The sequence below is a fragment of the Micropterus salmoides genome, unplaced genomic scaffold (assembly GCF_014851395.1).
Source record: "Micropterus salmoides isolate LMB-PRFRI ecotype aquatic unplaced genomic scaffold, ASM1485139v1 Ms_hic_scaffold_19, whole genome shotgun sequence".
NCBI lineage: Eukaryota > Metazoa > Chordata > Actinopteri > Centrarchiformes > Centrarchidae > Micropterus > Micropterus salmoides.
In genome coordinates, this window is record NW_024041039.1 from 18,124,906 (window position 1) to 18,143,120 (window position 18,215).

An 18,215-nucleotide genomic window follows, 5' to 3' on the forward strand; every position below is an offset into this window, starting at 1 on the left:
GTGATCAACTAAAAAGGCCACAATATAAACACAAAGAACAATAATAATCTGGAGCCAAGGAGATTAAATTGTTGTTGTTATTCTTCACTGGGGATATGGGTGGGCAGGAGGTTGTGTTTCCTTGTCATCTTGAAAAAGCAATTTCTGCTCTGTGTAGGACACAATAAACCATAACAACAGAAAAGCCCGTCACTCTCGACAACATGTGTTGCACCCTGTAATACTCCCTTCATTGCTTCGTTTTTGTTATAGGTTCCTGATGAAGAATATCAACTTGAATTAAGATTTGACAGTCATTAAAGGAGAAACACAAATGCACATATCATCAAACAAAAAAGCAGACTATCTGAAGGTGCTCTGAAAATTGATTCCCATTAAATTTACAAGAAAATTGGGTATTTATCTGTTGTTTGGATATTGTTACCTTGATTTTGGCATTTTAACCACGCAACATGCTTTGTGCGATAGGAATAATGTGATAAATCACATGCAAGTCCAGCAATGAATAGCAGTTAAGATTTAATGTGAGGCGTGCACTCTTCCAAAATGTCTACACAAAATAAAAGCATTTTCCTTTCATTCTAATTGTCACTCTCACTACATTCTTTTATCTGTATTTTCCCAATCACTTTCTTCATTCACTCTTTATTCTAGGGAGCCTCACAGGAAACAAATTACAGGAAAATGACAAACGACAACAATAACTCACTTGACAGATTTCAAGAGAGGCAATATGGCAAGATTGTTTTAGAATACAGGATTCACAGGGATGGAAAATGAACTCGGGACTAAATATGTACCTTTAGAAAACAAAATAATTTATATTTTGATGATGACCTGCAGTTGGTTGCCATCAGCAGCCAAATGTGGAGAGAACATTTCATTTTTACAACAGCAATTCCATGTCAAGTGATGATTTTGATGTAATTGTAACCTCTACCAAAGCACTTCTAAACTTAATACGAGCTGGTAAATGTGTAATGCATGTAGAGATTAATGCTGTTCACCCATTACACATACTGCACATAATGTGTTGATAAGTATTGCACAAGAGTTGTCTTTGGCATCATACATCAATCAATGTCCTCATCCCTCTCATTTGACCCACAACATCAACCGACACTAGAACCTGAGTAGATAGCAGTGAAAACATGGTCTATTCAGCAATTATTCACAGAGTCTTGGACTAATGGCGCTCTGAATGCACACACACAGCAAATGTAGGGAGTTAGTGGACCAGCAGTAATGGCCCCATACAGAGCATGTGTTTTTCTGTGTGTGTGTGTGTGTGCATGTGTGTGTGTTGGTGGGGATGGGGGAAAGAGCATCATCTATAACTGATTCACAACAAGCACAAACATGTCTAATTATGAATCCAGACTGCAACTGTAGAGACCAACTCATTTTCCCCCCTCTCCACCCTCTCGGTCTCTCTTTCAACCCCTCGTTCCCTCCCGCCTGAGCCGGGCTCCATATCAGGCAGATGAAAACATAACCTGTCACATTCCATCCCATTAAACCAGCTACGGACCATGTGGTCTACTCACATGAAGTAGCGAAGAGACGGAGAGAGAAAGACAGAACGAGCAGTGCATCTGGGTTCACTCAGAACTGATGAATTATTCACAGTCTTTATGCTGATTTCATTTTAATGTGAAAAATACTGACAGATATGCAAAGAGATAGATACTGTATGAAGTAGTATGCTAACAAGAAGTTTACACTACACACAGGAAAACAAATGCAATAAAGACAGTTATACTTCTAGCACATCCATACTGCAGATAACGTACACAAATATAAAAAGTGTAATTATCCTTTGCAATACCTAATGCATTAGAGAGCTCTCACTGAGCCCCCAAATCTGTGCATTAGAGTGGTTTTTTTATGTGAGTTCATCAGCTGCCATTCGTTGTCAGGCAGAGCAAGGTAATGACAGTGCACTCACTTGCACAGTCATTAGCCCCGCTTAATGCTGGGAATTAACACAAATTAAGTGAAGTTAAGTACATGCATTAGAGGAGCTTGTTTGGGGAGAGCTTTTCACTTTTGCTGCCTCAAGCTGGCTGTTGCCTCACGTGTTCAAAAAAGGCTACACTGGCAGGAAATACAAAATGACCGCAGACACACACATATCCGCCTCAACTGGTAAATTGCTACCTACAGGGCAGGTGGTAAATTCATTGAGGACTGATTAGCAGTGTTGGAGAGCTAATGGAGCTCTAAGGACACCTAGTGGTCACATTCACACCACTGATCCGCAAAGTTCATAGTTCAGGTTGGTGGACATTACGAAAGAAAATGTTGCTGCTTCTGGCTTCAATGGATTCAGAGTGATGTCCTTTGGAATGCGTGTTCCCGGTCAAAAATAAACTCTCTGCTTTTGCTGCTGTTTACAATTTAGAAATATATTTCCCAGAACTGTCCCAACTTAATTGTTTATGTTGTGTCTTTTTAAGAAGTACGTATTATGAACACTACAGGTATCAAGTTAAATAAAACAATAATTTACTTTACGACAAGTTGTTGAGATAGATAACAGTATGCACAATGACAGTGAAAATGACTTTCTTTCTAGCTATTTAAGCCTAGGATGATGGATAGGAATATGTGTCATATTTAAATCTTTTCACATGTAGGTTTTCATCTCACAATAATCAGTTTAGAGATGCCAGAATAAAAAAGGGTTTAGATCACATACTACAGGCTGTACCCTCCACATTTGAGGCTCACACTGGTGTTTTTGTTAACCGCAGGACTACTAGACTAAACTGCCAGGAAGACAGGAAGGATTATAATTTCATGTTCAGCAGAACTAACATCACAAATATCAAGTGGAGTAGGTTCATTTTCAGTTACAACACACAAGATTTGCCTATTAGTTGAAACTGCAGTGGGGTTTTTGAAAAGAGGCTAACGTGATGAAACTGACAATCTCTGAAATCCATTTGGACCTCATTCAAGATTACATCTTTATCTGAGTGACTGCAGATTATTGTCCACAGAGAGGTGTGCTAAAGCTGGATTATCCACTTGTTGGGGATGCATTTGACCCAATAGACACAGCATGCCACCCTCACACGCCATTACATCTGTGGGTGTTTTTTCACTTGTTTGAGGCCAAGGATGGGATAGCAGTAGAAATGACACCAAAACCTCTCATCCTCAGATTACCATGGTTAGTGATCCACATATGTGGATAGAAAATAAGGTCACAGTCATTATAAATGCATTTGAAAGGGACACACTACATACAACCTTCAAGTAGCCTAATTTTCTTTAACCCCCAAACATGTTTTAGTTTACACTAAAATTCAAAGAGATGCAAAGTTGATTTATTGATATGTAAACAGCAACAGAAAGTTATTTCTTGCTATGTCAAAAATCTAAATTTACAGACGTATACAGACGCCCATATACATCAAGGCCCACTTACAAAAAACACTTTCAAAATATGTCCTAAAGTACTATGATGTATGACCACACCACAGTCATGGTTGTCGCATGTGTTCACCTCTGGATCTTGTATTGATTCACCAGTATCAGTGTATGCTCCACCTCTTCTGGCTGCTACATGGGTGGGGGTTTGCCACCATTTGGAAACCTGGAATATAAGTATGAGGAAATAGTCAAAGTGTATTCATAATAATATCAGATCGCTCACATTTTAAAGGCAATTACATGTCTTGAATTTTGAATTTACCAACCTGCTGTCTTGCTCCTGGTTGGGATTTATGACGATGACTCTGTTCCCATCAGGAAGGAGACCTGTGGTTCCCAGGTTGCTTCCTGTTCTACGAATGTGTCTAAATGTAATGTCAGTTTGGCCGCCTCGAGAACCATTACCGTGTTTGGGCTTCTTTTCTGAATTGGGAATTAATACAAAGATGTGGGTTTGAGAGCAGGAATAAGTATACGAGTGTCGAACCATTAGACATCATAATACCCAACAGTCTTCTGGTACATTGTTATATGAAAAAAGTATTCGTTATTAGGGTATTAGAACTCGAAGAAAAGATTGTTCGTGTCAATCCAAAACTTCTTGTTATGCACATCACATTTATCAAATTTAATGATTTTTGAGAGGAGAAATGTCACACTTACGCTTGTATGTGTAATGAGATTGGACCTCATCCATGTTACCCTGCAGGATATCGTGCCCATGGATAAAGTTCTGCAGTCCTCCACTTATACTCATTCCTCTTAGAGGGTTGTTTCGAGGCATGAGGGGTAGCAGTCCAGGTATGTTTATTTCAGTGGTAGGAAAAGAAGCTCCAGGGCATTGGGAGCATGGCTTTATGAGAAATAATAAATAGGGAACATGAGGAAGGTAGAAGTAATACTTCAGGACAGGATTAGTTTGAAAAACATAAGCAGATATTCAGATAATGTGTAAAAACGATCCCTTCAGTGCCTCCAGGGCCAACTTAATGTCTGACCTCACGGACATACGCATCCTAACCCTGTTACTGTTACTTTTTTCTCTACATTCTTATGGCTGCTACTGTCACTGCAGTGTATCTACTCCACCCACACACTTGGCAGAGGATTGGTGATTAAATTGCCTGTTGTTCCACATACATAAGCATCTTATAGGGGAATAGTAATTACTTCTCATCAATAACATGTTTAAATTCAAACAAAAGTAGGCACAGGCATAAATTGAGAGTGACAACTGAGATGGCAGATAGGGGGAGGTTTGTGTTTGTGTTTTTAATGAGAAAACCCAGGATCTCTGCTCTGCAATTTCCACATCTACGATTAATAAGCAGAGGGGGTCGTGTTGACCTGGCTAATAGGGAGTAAATCCACTGGTGCATTATCGGCCGGGCACATTTCATCTAATCAGCAGGATGATGCCAGCAGGCTTAGGCTGCTTTTAATTCAGAGCTACAGGAGAATTACTGCCCTGCTCTCTCATTACGTGAACATCAAATCAGTCAGACTGAAAGAGTTTGATCCAGGCTTTTCACTTTTTTTGGTGGCTACAGTTTGGTTGTTGTTATTTAGTTTCTTTCAGTTGGACTTCATCTTAACACAATAAAATCCATTATGAACTTTTACACACACAAGATTTTTGTTAAATTGTTGTTGACAATGTTGACAGTTTCATACTGAAATACTGAAGTAGAGTAAGCGAGCGTGGGAATGAAAGATCCCTTTCTTGCAAACTAACCTTTTTCCTAACAAATGTGTTATAAGTATCTTAATTTTTTATATGTACTAAATTTATGCAAGGCTGTAGCCAGGACACTAGAGAAATTGAGGTTATTTGTCCCTCCCCAGCGCTCTCCTCAGCACAATTTTGTGTCCCAACCTGAAGTGTCTAAATGGTGTTTAAAAGCCTTCTCTACACTGCCAGGAAGAAAAGAATGGTGGATAAATGCTGACGCCATGATTTATTATTATTTTGTTGCCCTTAAACTAGTCGAAACATTATTATGTCTAAAAATACTTAAATCACATTTTAAATTATCCACGTTTTAAATGCAGACATTTTCAGCCTGACATGACTCAATGGCAGTGACGATTTCTGAGTGAATGTGTTGTGTGCACTTCTCACTGAGGGATCAGCACTGAGGAGTTCAGCCCTGGTCCTTTCTTCAAGGGTGACCATCACTCCATCCAGGACCTGCAGCCGGGACAGACGAAGCACTACTGCTGGTCTGTGGAGAGAATGTCTGGCCACCTGGAAGAAAAAAAAAACAACTGATAAAAAACAACCCGGTGATAAAATATCCTGACCCTAACTAGCATCCAGCTATTTTAACTGTGGAGCCTCAGTGAAGCCTGCCTTGAGACATCTGGGATAAATATGATGCTATGTGGGTCCCAACGTAGTTAACAGCTATTCCAGTGACCCAGCTGACAGCAGCCGATAGCTTGGTGCCCAGCTGAGGGCACCCTCTGGATAGGATACAAATTCAGCCTGTCCACTCACAGAACTTGATGTTCCTATAGGACACTGCTGCTGTGATTAAGTTGTGAGTGAATGCCAATGGATGTCCAGTGGAGAGGAGGAGACAGACTTTAGCTAGGGAACATGGGTGATGTAGTGATCTCATGCTGTCAACAGCAGGAGGTATTGTCTCCAGGGTGGCTGTTGGCCTCTACCCCCCTGGCAAGATTAACCTCTCCTATGGGAAGAGAAGGGGGATGGGGTCGAGCACTACAGAGGCTACCACAGCTGAGCATTGGGAGGCCCTGGGCTGCAGGCTCTGCTCAGGCCTGATCCATGAGCTCCAGATGGGTGATGCAACCGGGCCAATAGCGCCCTGCCATTTGGTCAACGGATTTGTCTCTGATGCCGGCCAGTTTAAGGGACAGCAGATGGCCCATCATGTAATCACTTAATTTGGAACCACAGTTACACTGGGATGGTGTTTTGGATTGTGCAGGTGAGAAATTAAGCCTGTGAGCATGCTTTTGATCATTTGCGAGTGTCCTGTGATATAGCAAAACAAACTCATTGTTTTCAATGCAACGTTACACAACATAATACTTATAACACTCACAGGATTGCCAACAACAGAAAGCTCTGTCAGCGAAGGAAGAACTTCTAGTTTGTCAAGCTCTGCGATGTCCTACAAAAAGTAAAGAAACAAAGATTACCTTAAATTCTTTTTCATTCACCCCCCCGACATTTAACTTTTCTTTCCCACTGGTTGTAGCCTGCTGTGTGTTGATAATGGAGACATACGCATGACATCATGACTGAACCTTTCATAATTTTGGTGTAGGGAAGATGAAAGCAGCTGATGGGAGAGATTACATGTGTGAGCTCTCATTAATCTCATGAGAGAGTTTGGGCACGCAACAGGGAATGAGGGTGTTTTCTGTCGTTCCCAGGTTTATGGTTGCACTTGGCTGTGATTCAAAGACACCCCCACAGTGACAACTGTTGTTCTGGGATGATTGCTGTACTTTATGTCTTAATTGAATGCATGAAAACATTAAGGAAGTGAAGGGAAGAAGGAACTGGCAACAAAAGTGCAAATCACTCGCCATGGGTGAGAAGGAGATGCAGACTGAGAAGCTGATTACACGTTGTCCTGATTGTTCACCTCTTTCTTTATACACACGGCCCTGACCTTCAATCAAACTTGATTCTCCTTAATGCTACCCCTCGCATGCCACAGCGGGGTGCTAATGACTCATGATTACTATACTTCATGTCTTACTTTGCAAATGCAGGGAAAAATAATACTGCTGCACACTGAATAAAATACATTCTTAAACATCTGACACATTTTGCATATGAACCAATCAGTAAAATTTGGAGGTAAATCAAAAACTGCACAAAAGCTTACTGTGACCTTGGCAGTCACCTCAGGAAATCACTGTGGTGTGAAACATTAATGCAGTTTAATTGAAACTCTGAATATGCAGTTTTATTAAAAATCTGAATATAAACATTAATATAATCCATCATGTGAGGAGACTAGTGCTGCTGGAGGACAATACCTGCAGCTTGTTCATGCCAAGAAAGAGCTTGTGGAGTTCAGTCAAAGGATCTAGATGGTTGAGCTCCCGGATCCGGTTCTCTGCTAGGTGCAGTTCTAGCAGGACCTTCTGGGCTATGAAAGAGTTTTCGGCCAGAGCTTTGATCCGGTTCCTGTCTAGCACAAGCTCTCTGAGCTGGTGAAGCCCCTCCAGTCCTTCCACCAGGCTGATATCATTACCTAGGGATAAAAAAAAAACCTTATCAAAACAATGGAAATATATATCAAACAAAAGTCTAATATTTCTATAAACAAAATAAGATAGTAAATTGCACAATATAAAATATATAAAAACATTTGCCAGGTATTTGTTGTTTGGCCCTGTTGTAAAAGACACTGAAATTACAGAGAAAGCTTCGAAAGGTTTCTAAGCAAAAAGGAAGAAAGGACAAGTAAGGTTGGCTTTGTGGGACAAATCACCCTGACAAAGCAAAACTCAATCAAAAGCCATCAAAAGCTGTTGAAAAGAAAGTCAGCCGTTCTTTTCTTCAAGTCTCATCTCCCACCTGGCCTAAGGTCTCTGGGAGACTTTGCTCTCAGTGCTTGCCTTTTCACAGGCTCTATACACTGCACATTTAATAGGCTTTGTGAAGGAGCAGTTGTGTGTCAACCATACATACCTTGAAGGAAGAGTGCTTTAAGATTGGTGAGCCTGCTGAGCTGCAGATTGGCCATATTGGAGATGCCATTGTGACTCAAATGCAGCACCTCCAGGCTGCCCATCAGTGGCTCCAGACTGCCAGTGGGCCCAGTTTCCCTTAAACACACAGTCACAGATTGACAGTTTGAAACCTCTGTACTTAAATAAGCATATCTTTCTCCCATGCACTGCCTCATTTAACTGATCAGACCTCACATCAGTCAGGGTAAACAAAAGCATGGTTTTCCCAGCACTGGTTTCTATAAAAGGAAGATATGATTGGAAGATTATATCATTGTTCTCACAATATACTGACAATGCGGAAACTTATAGATAGACCAATATTTCAATATTCAGTTTATTTAGTGATAATATATCTAGAAAATAAAATAAAATGACTTAATATTAATATCTTTTAAAGTTACTAATATTAATAACTTATTTTGAACCAAATTACAATATTTTGAAATTGTGTTTACAACTAGATTTTATAAGGGCTTATAGGAAACAACTGTGACAAGTGTCAAGAGACACCACAACAGAATTCATACATTGGCTGGTCAGTGCTGCCCCCTAATGGTTAAACATTCAGTTGAAGTTCATACTTGACACTTGGCAACAGTCTAACATTGTAAAATGTAAAAACAATCAATTACTGAGATAAGAGCTACCCTTTGCCTTTGTATGGGGTCTGTTGGCCGTAACCACTGGAGTGAACTTTGCTGTACAGTATCTGTCTGTTTGTCAGATGAGCCTGAGTCTTCTGTCTGGGCAGGATGGACTCAATGTGGTTGTAGTTCAGACACAGAGCCTGTAAAGAAGTCACAGGAAATAATAATGGCTGAGGTGCATTTCAAGCCAGCCTGTTGATTTTAAAAATTAAGTGTACTTAGTACTTTTATGTTGGGCAGATAGATGAGGCCCGTGAACGAAGTGAGGTTGTTGTGGTCTAAGTTGACACTGCGTAGGCTACAGAACAGGTCTGCTGGAGACAGATCAACCATCCTGTGGCGGAAAAAAACACACTTTCAATTAGGCTTGTTTTTCAACACCTAATTTTTGTGCATTGTAAATCACTATAACCATGCTCATTGTGTTCATCTGTCTGCAAAGCCAGGCTATTACCTAATGGACAAGGACTGCATGGTGAGATAGGTGATGTCTGTGTAGTTTGAGTGGCCCAGCTTCTCTGCCACCATGTCAGGGGTTAGTCTTCCTCCAAACATATCTTTCGCACTTTCACACTCAGTTACCTCCTAGAAAGAAAACAACAGCAAATACAAAACACTGGATATAATCATCACTACAATATCAATATAATATGAAAAGTTTGACTGGTTGCCGTTGTTGGTACATACCACTGCAATGCCATCCAGAGCTTTTAGGGAGGGGAGGTGGAACACAACATAAATCCGATAGTTTTCCAGTTTCTCCAATAAAGGATTCCCATAAAGATCCAGAATGATGAGGTTTGTCAATCCCTGAAAACAAAGGGGAGTATATAAGCTCAGACAACAAAATCTGAAACCTACTATAATTTCTCTCCCACTGACCTTCAGATAGTAGATGTCTTGTGATGTAGAAATGTGGTTATTGCCGATGTAGAACTCAAGAAGGGAGCGAACTCTCTGGATGCCATGCAGGGAACTGATACAGTTTTTCTCCACAGACAAAAAGGACAGGTTGGGCAGCTGATCGAGGACTGAGGCATCCAGACTAGACAGCTGATTCCCATCTACACTCAGTTTGTTCAGGCAATGCAGTTTTGGTAGGCCTGGAGAAACAGAGATTGAAGACAGGCACAGCAACAATGAGGTCTCTGATAGATCTTAATGTTGATTTTCCAACGTCATTGTCAAGCTGACAGCGTGACTAACCACTGAGTGTGCTGATGCTGTTGTTGTTGAGGGAAAGTTCTTCCAGTTTCAAACAGCTGTCAAGACCCTCCACTTTAGAAATGTCATTATCATTAAAGGAGGCCCAGCGAAGGTTGACCAGCTTATTCAGATTGATCAGTTTGGAAATCCTCTGGCTGTCAAGGTTCAGAGCGGTGATCTAGTCATAATTTAAGGTGACAAATGTATTAAAAAAAGTATAAATGACCTTTAAACATGTATTACAATTTAAATTACAATTACACTCTTCCGAACACTTCACAAAACATTTAAAGAAATTACTCCTTTACGATGAAACACACATGGATGTAGCTCACCTTTGCAGTCCAGTCAAGCTCTAGATTAAGGCCCCATTGTGCAGGACTGAGAAGACATAGGAGCTGGGCTGTTGAAAGCAGGCTGAGACGGCGGGGACGGTCACTGTTATAACGCGAGTGAGCCAGAAGAGATGCCTACAAGCAAGAGTGTCAACGGGTCTGATTTAATTACAGTATGTCCTGAAATATACAGGTAGATGTTCACATAATGTACTGCGTTCTTTGTGGGAGTGACTTACTACTTATTTTTACATAATAAATCTACATTTAAATGCAAACTTGATCCATCTCCAAGAAAACATGACATGCTGTAAATATCCCAATTATAATTTTCATAATTAAACATGAAATGGGCCGAGGACTGAAACTGGTTCTCACAAACAAAAATGATTTATTAATTAAATGGGATGTTCCATTTATTTCATACTGTTTTGTTTTAATTCAAATTTAGATTTACTGATCACTGCATTCATTCATCCAGACTATATAGCAAAGCAACAGTATCTTTAAGATCTTCACCTGGTTAATTTTGGATCTGGCAGCCATCTGAACAGCATCAGCAGCCTCCTCTTCTGCTACCATCATATCGTCCAGGTGTGTGAGGGTTGTTAGACGACCCAGTATTGTCATTTTGACTGCTTCAGGCTGGAAAAAGGAAAACAGCTTCACTGTATGCGTCCACATTGTGACTTGTACTGCACCTTATTTGATTTTATTTGATAACAGCACACACCCTGTTCCAGGGGTTGTATCGGGTGTCAAGCTTTAGCAGAGCAGGTGTGTGTTTTCTCAGCACAGCCGTATCCTCTCTGGCCTTGGTCAAGTTGTTCCAGCGCACATCGAGCTGTTTGAGCTGTCCCAACCCCCTCAGCCCTTCTAGGGTCACTAGGCGGTTATAGCTAGCATCCAAAAACTCAAGGTGGGGCTGTGATTTTGTTAACAGACAATAGATGTTAAATGTTTCCACTTTATAATATGGTCCATACAGTTTCAGTCTCTCCATATTATGTGTCACCCCACTACAGAATTTCATTCAATACTACAGAGGCAGTTTTTAGTTTAAGCTCAATTATTGTATTTTTGTCTCTTTTACCATGTGAGAAAGGTCATCCAGGCGTGTGAACTCATTGAAGCTGATAGTAAGATGCCGCAGAGCTGTGAGGCTGGAAATCTCCTTTATTTTACTCAGACTGTTGCCATGAAGGTTCAGCACCTGCAGATTCAATACAATGCAGCTAGTTCTTTGTAAGTGTATGAAGCTGTCATTTGAAAAGCCAGAATACTTACAGTAATCTGACTGAGAATGTTGGCTCTGGCCACATTGAGCAGAATTTTGTCATCCAGGCTCAACAACTTGGGCTGTGGTTTCAGCACAGGTTCCATATCGAGGACTTCCTTGTCCAGGTTGATATCATTGGAGGGAGTATCATCTTTGACTGTGTTCTGGCCCAGCAATGCAGGATGTTCTTGACCCTAGTAACAACATGTCAAAAGGTTTAAAGCAAAGAATTGGCTGGTAGTTATATAATTACTGACTTGTAGTGGGTGTTAAAATAAAGTAAAATAAAACTAAATTGTAAAACAAGTGCGCAACTACAAAAGAGACACAAAAATCAAAATGTTTTATCATATCTGAGTATTGATTAAAAGCCATGCTACTAAATTTTGATTGCATCAGAGCTCAGCATGACTGGCTGAATTTTTATTTACTTTGATTTGTGCCAAATTTAAAGCTTTATAGAAATGGACTGTGGAGTTCTGGGATATAAAATAACAAAACCAATGAATTAATTACCCCAGTGATGTATTCAAAATATATGATGTACTCAGGCAGGACAAGCTCATGGTCAAACACAAACCACTGTCTTCGTAGGGAACTGCACTCGGGACCAGTGTGAGTTTTGGGGGAGCGGGGTCTCTCTGAATGAAAAACACATAGAGATGCAATGACATTGCATAAATACTGACTGAAAAATAATTGTTTGCATGCCTCTTGATATACTGCATACCTTCACTTATTTTAGTTCTGTGCTTAGTGTCCACATTGCGATACACAGAGTGGGCTCTGGGATAGATGCTTCTGTCCACTGGTTCGCCCTCTCGGATAGGCATGCTGTTGCCCACGAATACTTTGGAAACAATAATCTGACCTATAGGCAAAAAAAATTTATTTTAGCTATTAAGAAAAAAAACAATAGTCACAGCTGAGGGGAGTTTTTTTCTTAAAACTCACCATGCCTGAAGGGTATCGTATCTCTACTGTGCTTGGATTCGCCTTGGCTGGCCTGACGCAGAGCATGTTCTATTCTGGGCTGTTCGGTTACACTCAGGCTATTGGATAAAGGTATAGCACACTCTCTGTCCAAGGCCTAGTTCAAAATCACCATAGTTAAAGTCAACATGATGAGATTCTGTTCTGTTAGCACCCATGTGTAGTTATTTCTGTATACAAAAGGAGGACCACAGTATTCCCAACTAAGACTTCTAACAAGTTACAATTTCAGAGTAACAGAACGTTTACTTCCTTCTATTATACAAAGCATTCTGCTTAATAAACAAACACAATTTGTAGAAATTCTTGCAATTGCTGTTCATTATTTTACACATACAGTTATAAAGTAGTGACGTGACTAAACTGTGACTTACTAGCTTAATTTTTTCTCTTAATGCTCAATGGAATTCTTGGTGATGGGATTGATGGTTGAGGGGTGGTGGAATTATGGAACAAACAAAATCAGCAGTGTACACACCTTATATTGTTGGGCTGTTTTGAAGCCTTCCTCTACGATGCACAAAATGTCTTCCTTCTCACTGTTTTTTTCAGAGTCAGCTATGTAGAACAAGTGCTCCAGCCGACGTCTGTAATTCCTGCTTGAAAGGTTTATATTAGTTCCAAACTAAATTAACAACCCTTCTACTATTACAATGATGACAATAGTAATGTTAAAATGTCTGTAAATCATTGGTAAAAACACGATTATTATCACTTTTCATATCACTTTAGTTTAACTTACTGTGAACAGACACCAGACTCTTCGTTGGCTAGAAGGGTGTGAAGTTTGTCCTCAAACCGAAGCCTCAAAGCCCTGTTGTGGATGCGAATAACTCTATTGATCTTAATGCCAGTAATACTGTAAACCTTAAAGTCTGAATGAGAGAATCTGGAAAGCAGGAGGTCGCAACAGGAAGTAAACCTGTAGGGTACATAACATAGAAAATATGAGTTAAGGGAAGTGTGCTTTTGATTTGTCCTCTGTAGCTGTAAATTTCATGAAGGTTGTAGTTGTACTAATAATACCAAGTACGCACCAAGGGTCTGTGGAGAAACCCTCTTCCAAACGAATATTTCCAACACTTTCTAGCTCCATCAACAGGAACTGGACAGTATATTCCATCATGTTTGTGGCTTGGGCCAAATCACACTCATACCAGGCTTCAATCCTGAATATAGAAGAAAGAACATTCATTTTTCACATTAGGACTGGTTTATTTAATCAGATGCTTGAATGTAGAAAGATGTACTGTACAGTATGAGACTGAATTGTATAAAGCACTATAAAATATCTCTGTATCTTCAAAAATACAGACTCATCCAGCCTCCTCATCCATAGCCCCAGCCTCTCCCTCAGTGCTTCAATCTTGCTGAGTATTTTGCGCTCCATGGCTAGATCACGACTGATGTCAGCGGTTGGGTCTCTTCTGACGGCTGACCCTTCAACCAGGTGGGTCGATCCATCGTCCAAAGTACAGGAAGACTTCTTACAACTAGCTGGCACCTTGGAAAGCTCACGTTCAAGCTAGGTATGCATGCAAATGAAAACATCTCTCATAACTGTGTACAATAACAGCAACCTGCAGCTGGAGATTACAGCTAAACAATTTATATTGTATTCTTGTTTTACAGCTGCTAAAATATTTTTAAAAATGTTTCAAGGATTGTACATACATTCTTGAAGGTGTGATTGAGAGTTCTGATGCATTCTTCAGGTAACTGTAGCATAGTTTTCTTCCTCTCTATCAGACTGAGCTGGATCTCTGCCAGGTTCCTCTGAGCACTACGTACACGCATGTTGTAGTACATCATTTTCTTCATTACTGTGGACTAAAAGGAAAAATGTTTGATAGGAACAGTTCAAACCTACAGAATCTCATTTTTGTTAATAAATACCTAAATAAGATTTCCAAAGATTTTAAATGTGTCAAGCTAAATAAAAAAGAAATGTGCGTATGCAATGCATAAGATATCTAGAACTTTGAATTTAGGTAATGTATTAAGAAATCATGTCTTGGAATAAATTTCTCACTCATTATGAATATGATTTGTAACTCAACTGAAGCACTGGAAAAACTAAATGCAGAAGAAATATGTATGAGATATGGGAAATTTAATGAGTTAGGAATTCAACAAAATCATTAACAACGGACGTAAATCAAGAGAATTCAGGTGAGCTTAATTAGTGGTCCTGCTGGCCTTCTCAATACCTCAGCTGCTTCCTTGACTTGCTTGCTTGAGACGTCATAGGTGTCAAGTCGCTGGAGGCCTGGCATGTGGTAAAGAACGTGTGTAGCATAGTTACACAGCAGACACACTGGGTTTGGCGTTGACGTTGGGTCTTTCAGTGCTAGTTCTCTCAGATGGGGTATGCATTCAAGAAGGGTCAACTCCTGTTACAGAACACACAGGTTAGTTCATTAATAGGGCTTCTTATAATACTAAGGCTCAGGTTGTGCCCAAAAAACAACACTATTTCCAGAAATCCAGAACAATTTGAAAACCACTAGAGAGACAAGACATTTCTTTTCATAATTCAAATTGATGCTGCAGTAATTTTTGCTTATCACTAATTATAAAGAGCTAGTACAGCTTATATTATATATACAAATCAGATGTATTATGGCAACTTCAACTTGGTGATGAAAAGAAAAATGAAATTTGTGCCTAGCCTCTGCAGCAAGTCTTACTGACTGCCCACTGAAAAGGAAGTGTCAATATGAGACAAACTCCATTAAATATCAAACACTTCTTTTGTAACTTCTTCTTCCCCCCCCCCTACATACTCACTGAAAGAAATGTCACATTTTAATGACAAAGGACCAAAGACTTTTTCTTTGATTCCACATTTGTTTCAATATGCTAGGGCGCTTTGTGCATTGAATGACAATAGTTGCATTCTTTAAAGCCAAGCTGAAAAAGGTGGATGACAGGAATATGATCTGAGGTGACCAATCAAAGCTGGAGCCAGAAAACTTTCTCAGTTTCTTACTCAGCTCAAATGCTTTGAATTAGCTTAACAGCTATGTCGAAAATGCATAATTGACTAACACAAACCTACATATTAATAAAAACATCTTCTTGGAGTCTTTTAAGATCATTTTTTAAATAGATGTAATCATGACTGTATATCATTGAATCCAGAAGGACAAACAGTGAAATTATGCTGCTCAATACCTCAGTGAAGGTCTCATGCAGCCAGCCCATTGTAGAATTGATTGAAAATCTGAACTGGCCTAGACCGCAACATTTCACAAGAATTTGGAAATGCCCTTTCTTCAGACCAAGGATTTTAATCAAGATTTTACAAAATGCGTAGGAAAACTTTTTTACAGAAGGAATTTGAAAAGCATATTTATGTTTTTAATCTTACCTTAAAGGAGCTGATCTTGTTCCCGGATAGATTAAGACTCTGAAGGCTGACATTAGGATCAAGGCAATGCCCTTAGAAGAAGTTGAAAATTATTTGATTATTATTTTTTTCTAATAACTCTCAAACTAGACACAGAAAATACAGATAATTCTAAAAACCTACCAATCTTTTCAATATTGTTGTCAGCAAGGTTTAGCTCTTTGAGGTTATGAAGTGTGTTCAAGCCCTTTAGAAAAAATCCCACCACACATAACAAAAACAACTGATCAAAAAAGGGAGTGTGCTTCTTTGATAAAACATGAACAGTCATATTTTATTTACTGATATGATAAATTGTCTAAATATGCAGTTGTGGTAAGAAAAATCAATTGAAATTCTGAAATAAAATTCACAGTTTAACACATATTGTATAATGTTTTATAATAAACATGTAAACAGATAGATTAATTCATTAATTCAAGTTACAATTCAAACCTGTATCTGAGTTATGCAGTTATTGTTGAGCCACAAGACTTCTAGGTTGATCTGCAATTCTAAATTCTTTATTTCACAGATTTGATTATCATAAAGGTAGAGTTTCTCTAGTTGTAGACAATTCTGTAATCCAGATATTCCCTGCAAAAAAAGAGAAGGTGGGAGAAATTATTGTTTATATATATACTGTATATGACATATGCTGTAAAATTCACTAATACAGGATTCTGTTTTGCTTAAACTATGCATGATTTCCTGTAATCACATGACACAGAGGGTAAAATTGTGATTACAGTGTGTAAGGTTTAAGAACAGTTGCAGTCACTTGCAAAATAAAACACAGTGGACTGTAATGATTCAAGGCATAGTATATTATTGTTATCAGCAGGGCTAGTATTGATTAGAAATTAGATCAGAGATATTACCGGCACAACAAACTTACTGTCAAATTGCACTGGACTACCCAGAGCTCCCGAAGCAGAGGACAGCCCTCCAATCCTTCAATGTGTTTTATGTTCTGGCCCACTATGGTAATCTGGCAAAGCCTTGGGAAGAAGGAAAGCCCAACCATACGGGGAAAACCAGAGAAGAAGATCTCCAGGCAGCTGATGTTACTTCCTTCTTGTGCAATTTTTTCATAGGACACTCCATTGGCCATGCACTGTTGAAAAAAAAGCTAATGTGACAGAATAACTTACATTTAGCTAGGCCTAATCATTATTTGTCAGGACAAATTATTATGCAGTGAACATTGATAAATTAAAATGATAATTAAATGAAATAGGCCTCCATATAGCTTATACATTGCATTCAATTGTTGGAAGCAGTAAACTGGATTTTAACCTAGACACCATCTATCATTTTGATCAAATGAATGTGAATTTCATATACTCACCAGCTCTTTGACCACCTCCTCATCACCACGGCACTTTTGTTTCTCACGCTGTATCATAACTGTGAAATATACTAAAGCTAAAGTTAAATAGTTAAATAAGGTGCCCTTAAAATGCACACATTCTGTTTTATACTGATGATTTATTGGGAAAGTAAAGAAAAGGTCCGCAATTAGTCTACCAGATAGTGTAAGCACAGTAACTAAATAACTGAGGTTAGTAAGCATACACACTGACGCTAACTTCCCCTTAAAGTTATGCTACCAGCTAGCTAACGTTAGGTGCAGATACTGGAACTGTTAGCTCACCTCAGTTATAAATACCTCGGTATTAACACTACTTTCCACGTCGAAATGCATCAGCTCAAACACTAACCCTGTGACCCATCTGACTTCAGCAATGTTTGGCATCAGGAGCGTCTGGTTGCTAAGGAGCCATGTTGAAACCTTTGCGGTCCTAATGATATTTTGAGCTGCCACATGACGGCGCCACACTGCAAGATACTTTTTTCACACCACAGTATCATGAAATGTTGCTGTATTTTATCGGCACACGTTCATAAAACATTACACTTGAAATTCTAGCTATTTTTGTCGTTTTTAATTTCGTTTTATTGACCTGTAATGCCGCTATCTTTATGCTCCCCTGTGGGCCATGCGTCCAATTTCACTGACTTATCTGTGGAGTCACTGTGTGTGCTACAGGCTACCTGTTTCACCACGCCAAGGATCATTGTGCTGCCATTCTCTCGGTCACTGTCAAACACTTCATATATAAACGCCTTTCATACGTTTGACTCTGCCCCAAATAAAAGTGCCAACCCCGATCCTCGCGGACACCATGACGTCA

The 18,215-nt window shown here is 39.4% G+C and overlaps 1 protein-coding gene across 4 annotated transcripts; it reads right to left on the bottom strand.

Moving 5' to 3' along the window:
- Positions 1-1,631: 1,631 nt before the first annotated feature.
- On the bottom strand, positions 1,632-18,160 carry lrrc9 (leucine rich repeat containing 9). Of its 4 annotated transcripts, XM_038728888.1 has the most exons (33): positions 17,675-18,160; positions 17,369-17,427; positions 16,916-17,134; positions 16,474-16,614; positions 16,162-16,225; positions 16,000-16,070; positions 14,837-15,019; positions 14,301-14,456; positions 13,943-14,151; positions 13,664-13,795; positions 13,369-13,548; positions 13,105-13,225; positions 12,588-12,723; positions 12,364-12,504; positions 12,150-12,274; positions 11,642-11,827; positions 11,448-11,567; positions 11,088-11,279; positions 10,874-10,999; positions 10,355-10,489; positions 10,020-10,197; positions 9,696-9,916; positions 9,501-9,623; positions 9,268-9,398; positions 9,039-9,147; positions 8,814-8,953; positions 8,123-8,259; positions 7,465-7,682; positions 6,516-6,584; positions 5,564-5,689; positions 4,105-4,294; positions 3,708-3,864; positions 1,632-3,604 (listed from the first exon to the last, which is right to left on the bottom strand). In XM_038728888.1, the coding sequence occupies exons 2-33, from the start codon at positions 17,423-17,425 to the stop codon at positions 3,571-3,573; spliced, it is 4,527 nt and encodes a 1,508-aa protein (XP_038584816.1). In that variant the 5' UTR covers positions 17,426-17,427; positions 17,675-18,160; the 3' UTR covers positions 1,632-3,570. The 4 variants fall into 4 exon arrangements, with proteins under 4 accessions (XP_038584816.1, XP_038584815.1, XP_038584814.1 ...); XM_038728887.1 differs by lacking the exon at positions 17,675-18,160 and having other exon boundaries at positions 13,105-13,222; positions 17,369-17,648; XM_038728886.1 differs by lacking the exon at positions 17,675-18,160 and having other exon boundaries at positions 17,369-17,648.
- Between the last annotated feature and the right edge of the window lie 55 nt (positions 18,161-18,215).

Bases quoted from the DNA above. Each gene is read 5' to 3' on its own strand.
- lrrc9 (XM_038728886.1), bottom strand. From the start codon at position 17,593: ATGCTTACTAACCTCAGTTATTTAGTTACTGTGCTTACACTATCTGGT. The intron at 16,071-16,161 runs GTAGGTTTTTAG...ACTTCTTCTAAG, and splicing joins CAACAATATTGAAAAGATTG to GGCATTGCCTTGATCCTAAT. The intron at 3,865-4,104 runs GTAAGTGTGACA...TTCCCAATTCAG, and splicing joins ATCTCATTACACATACAAGC to AAAAGAAGCCCAAACACGGT.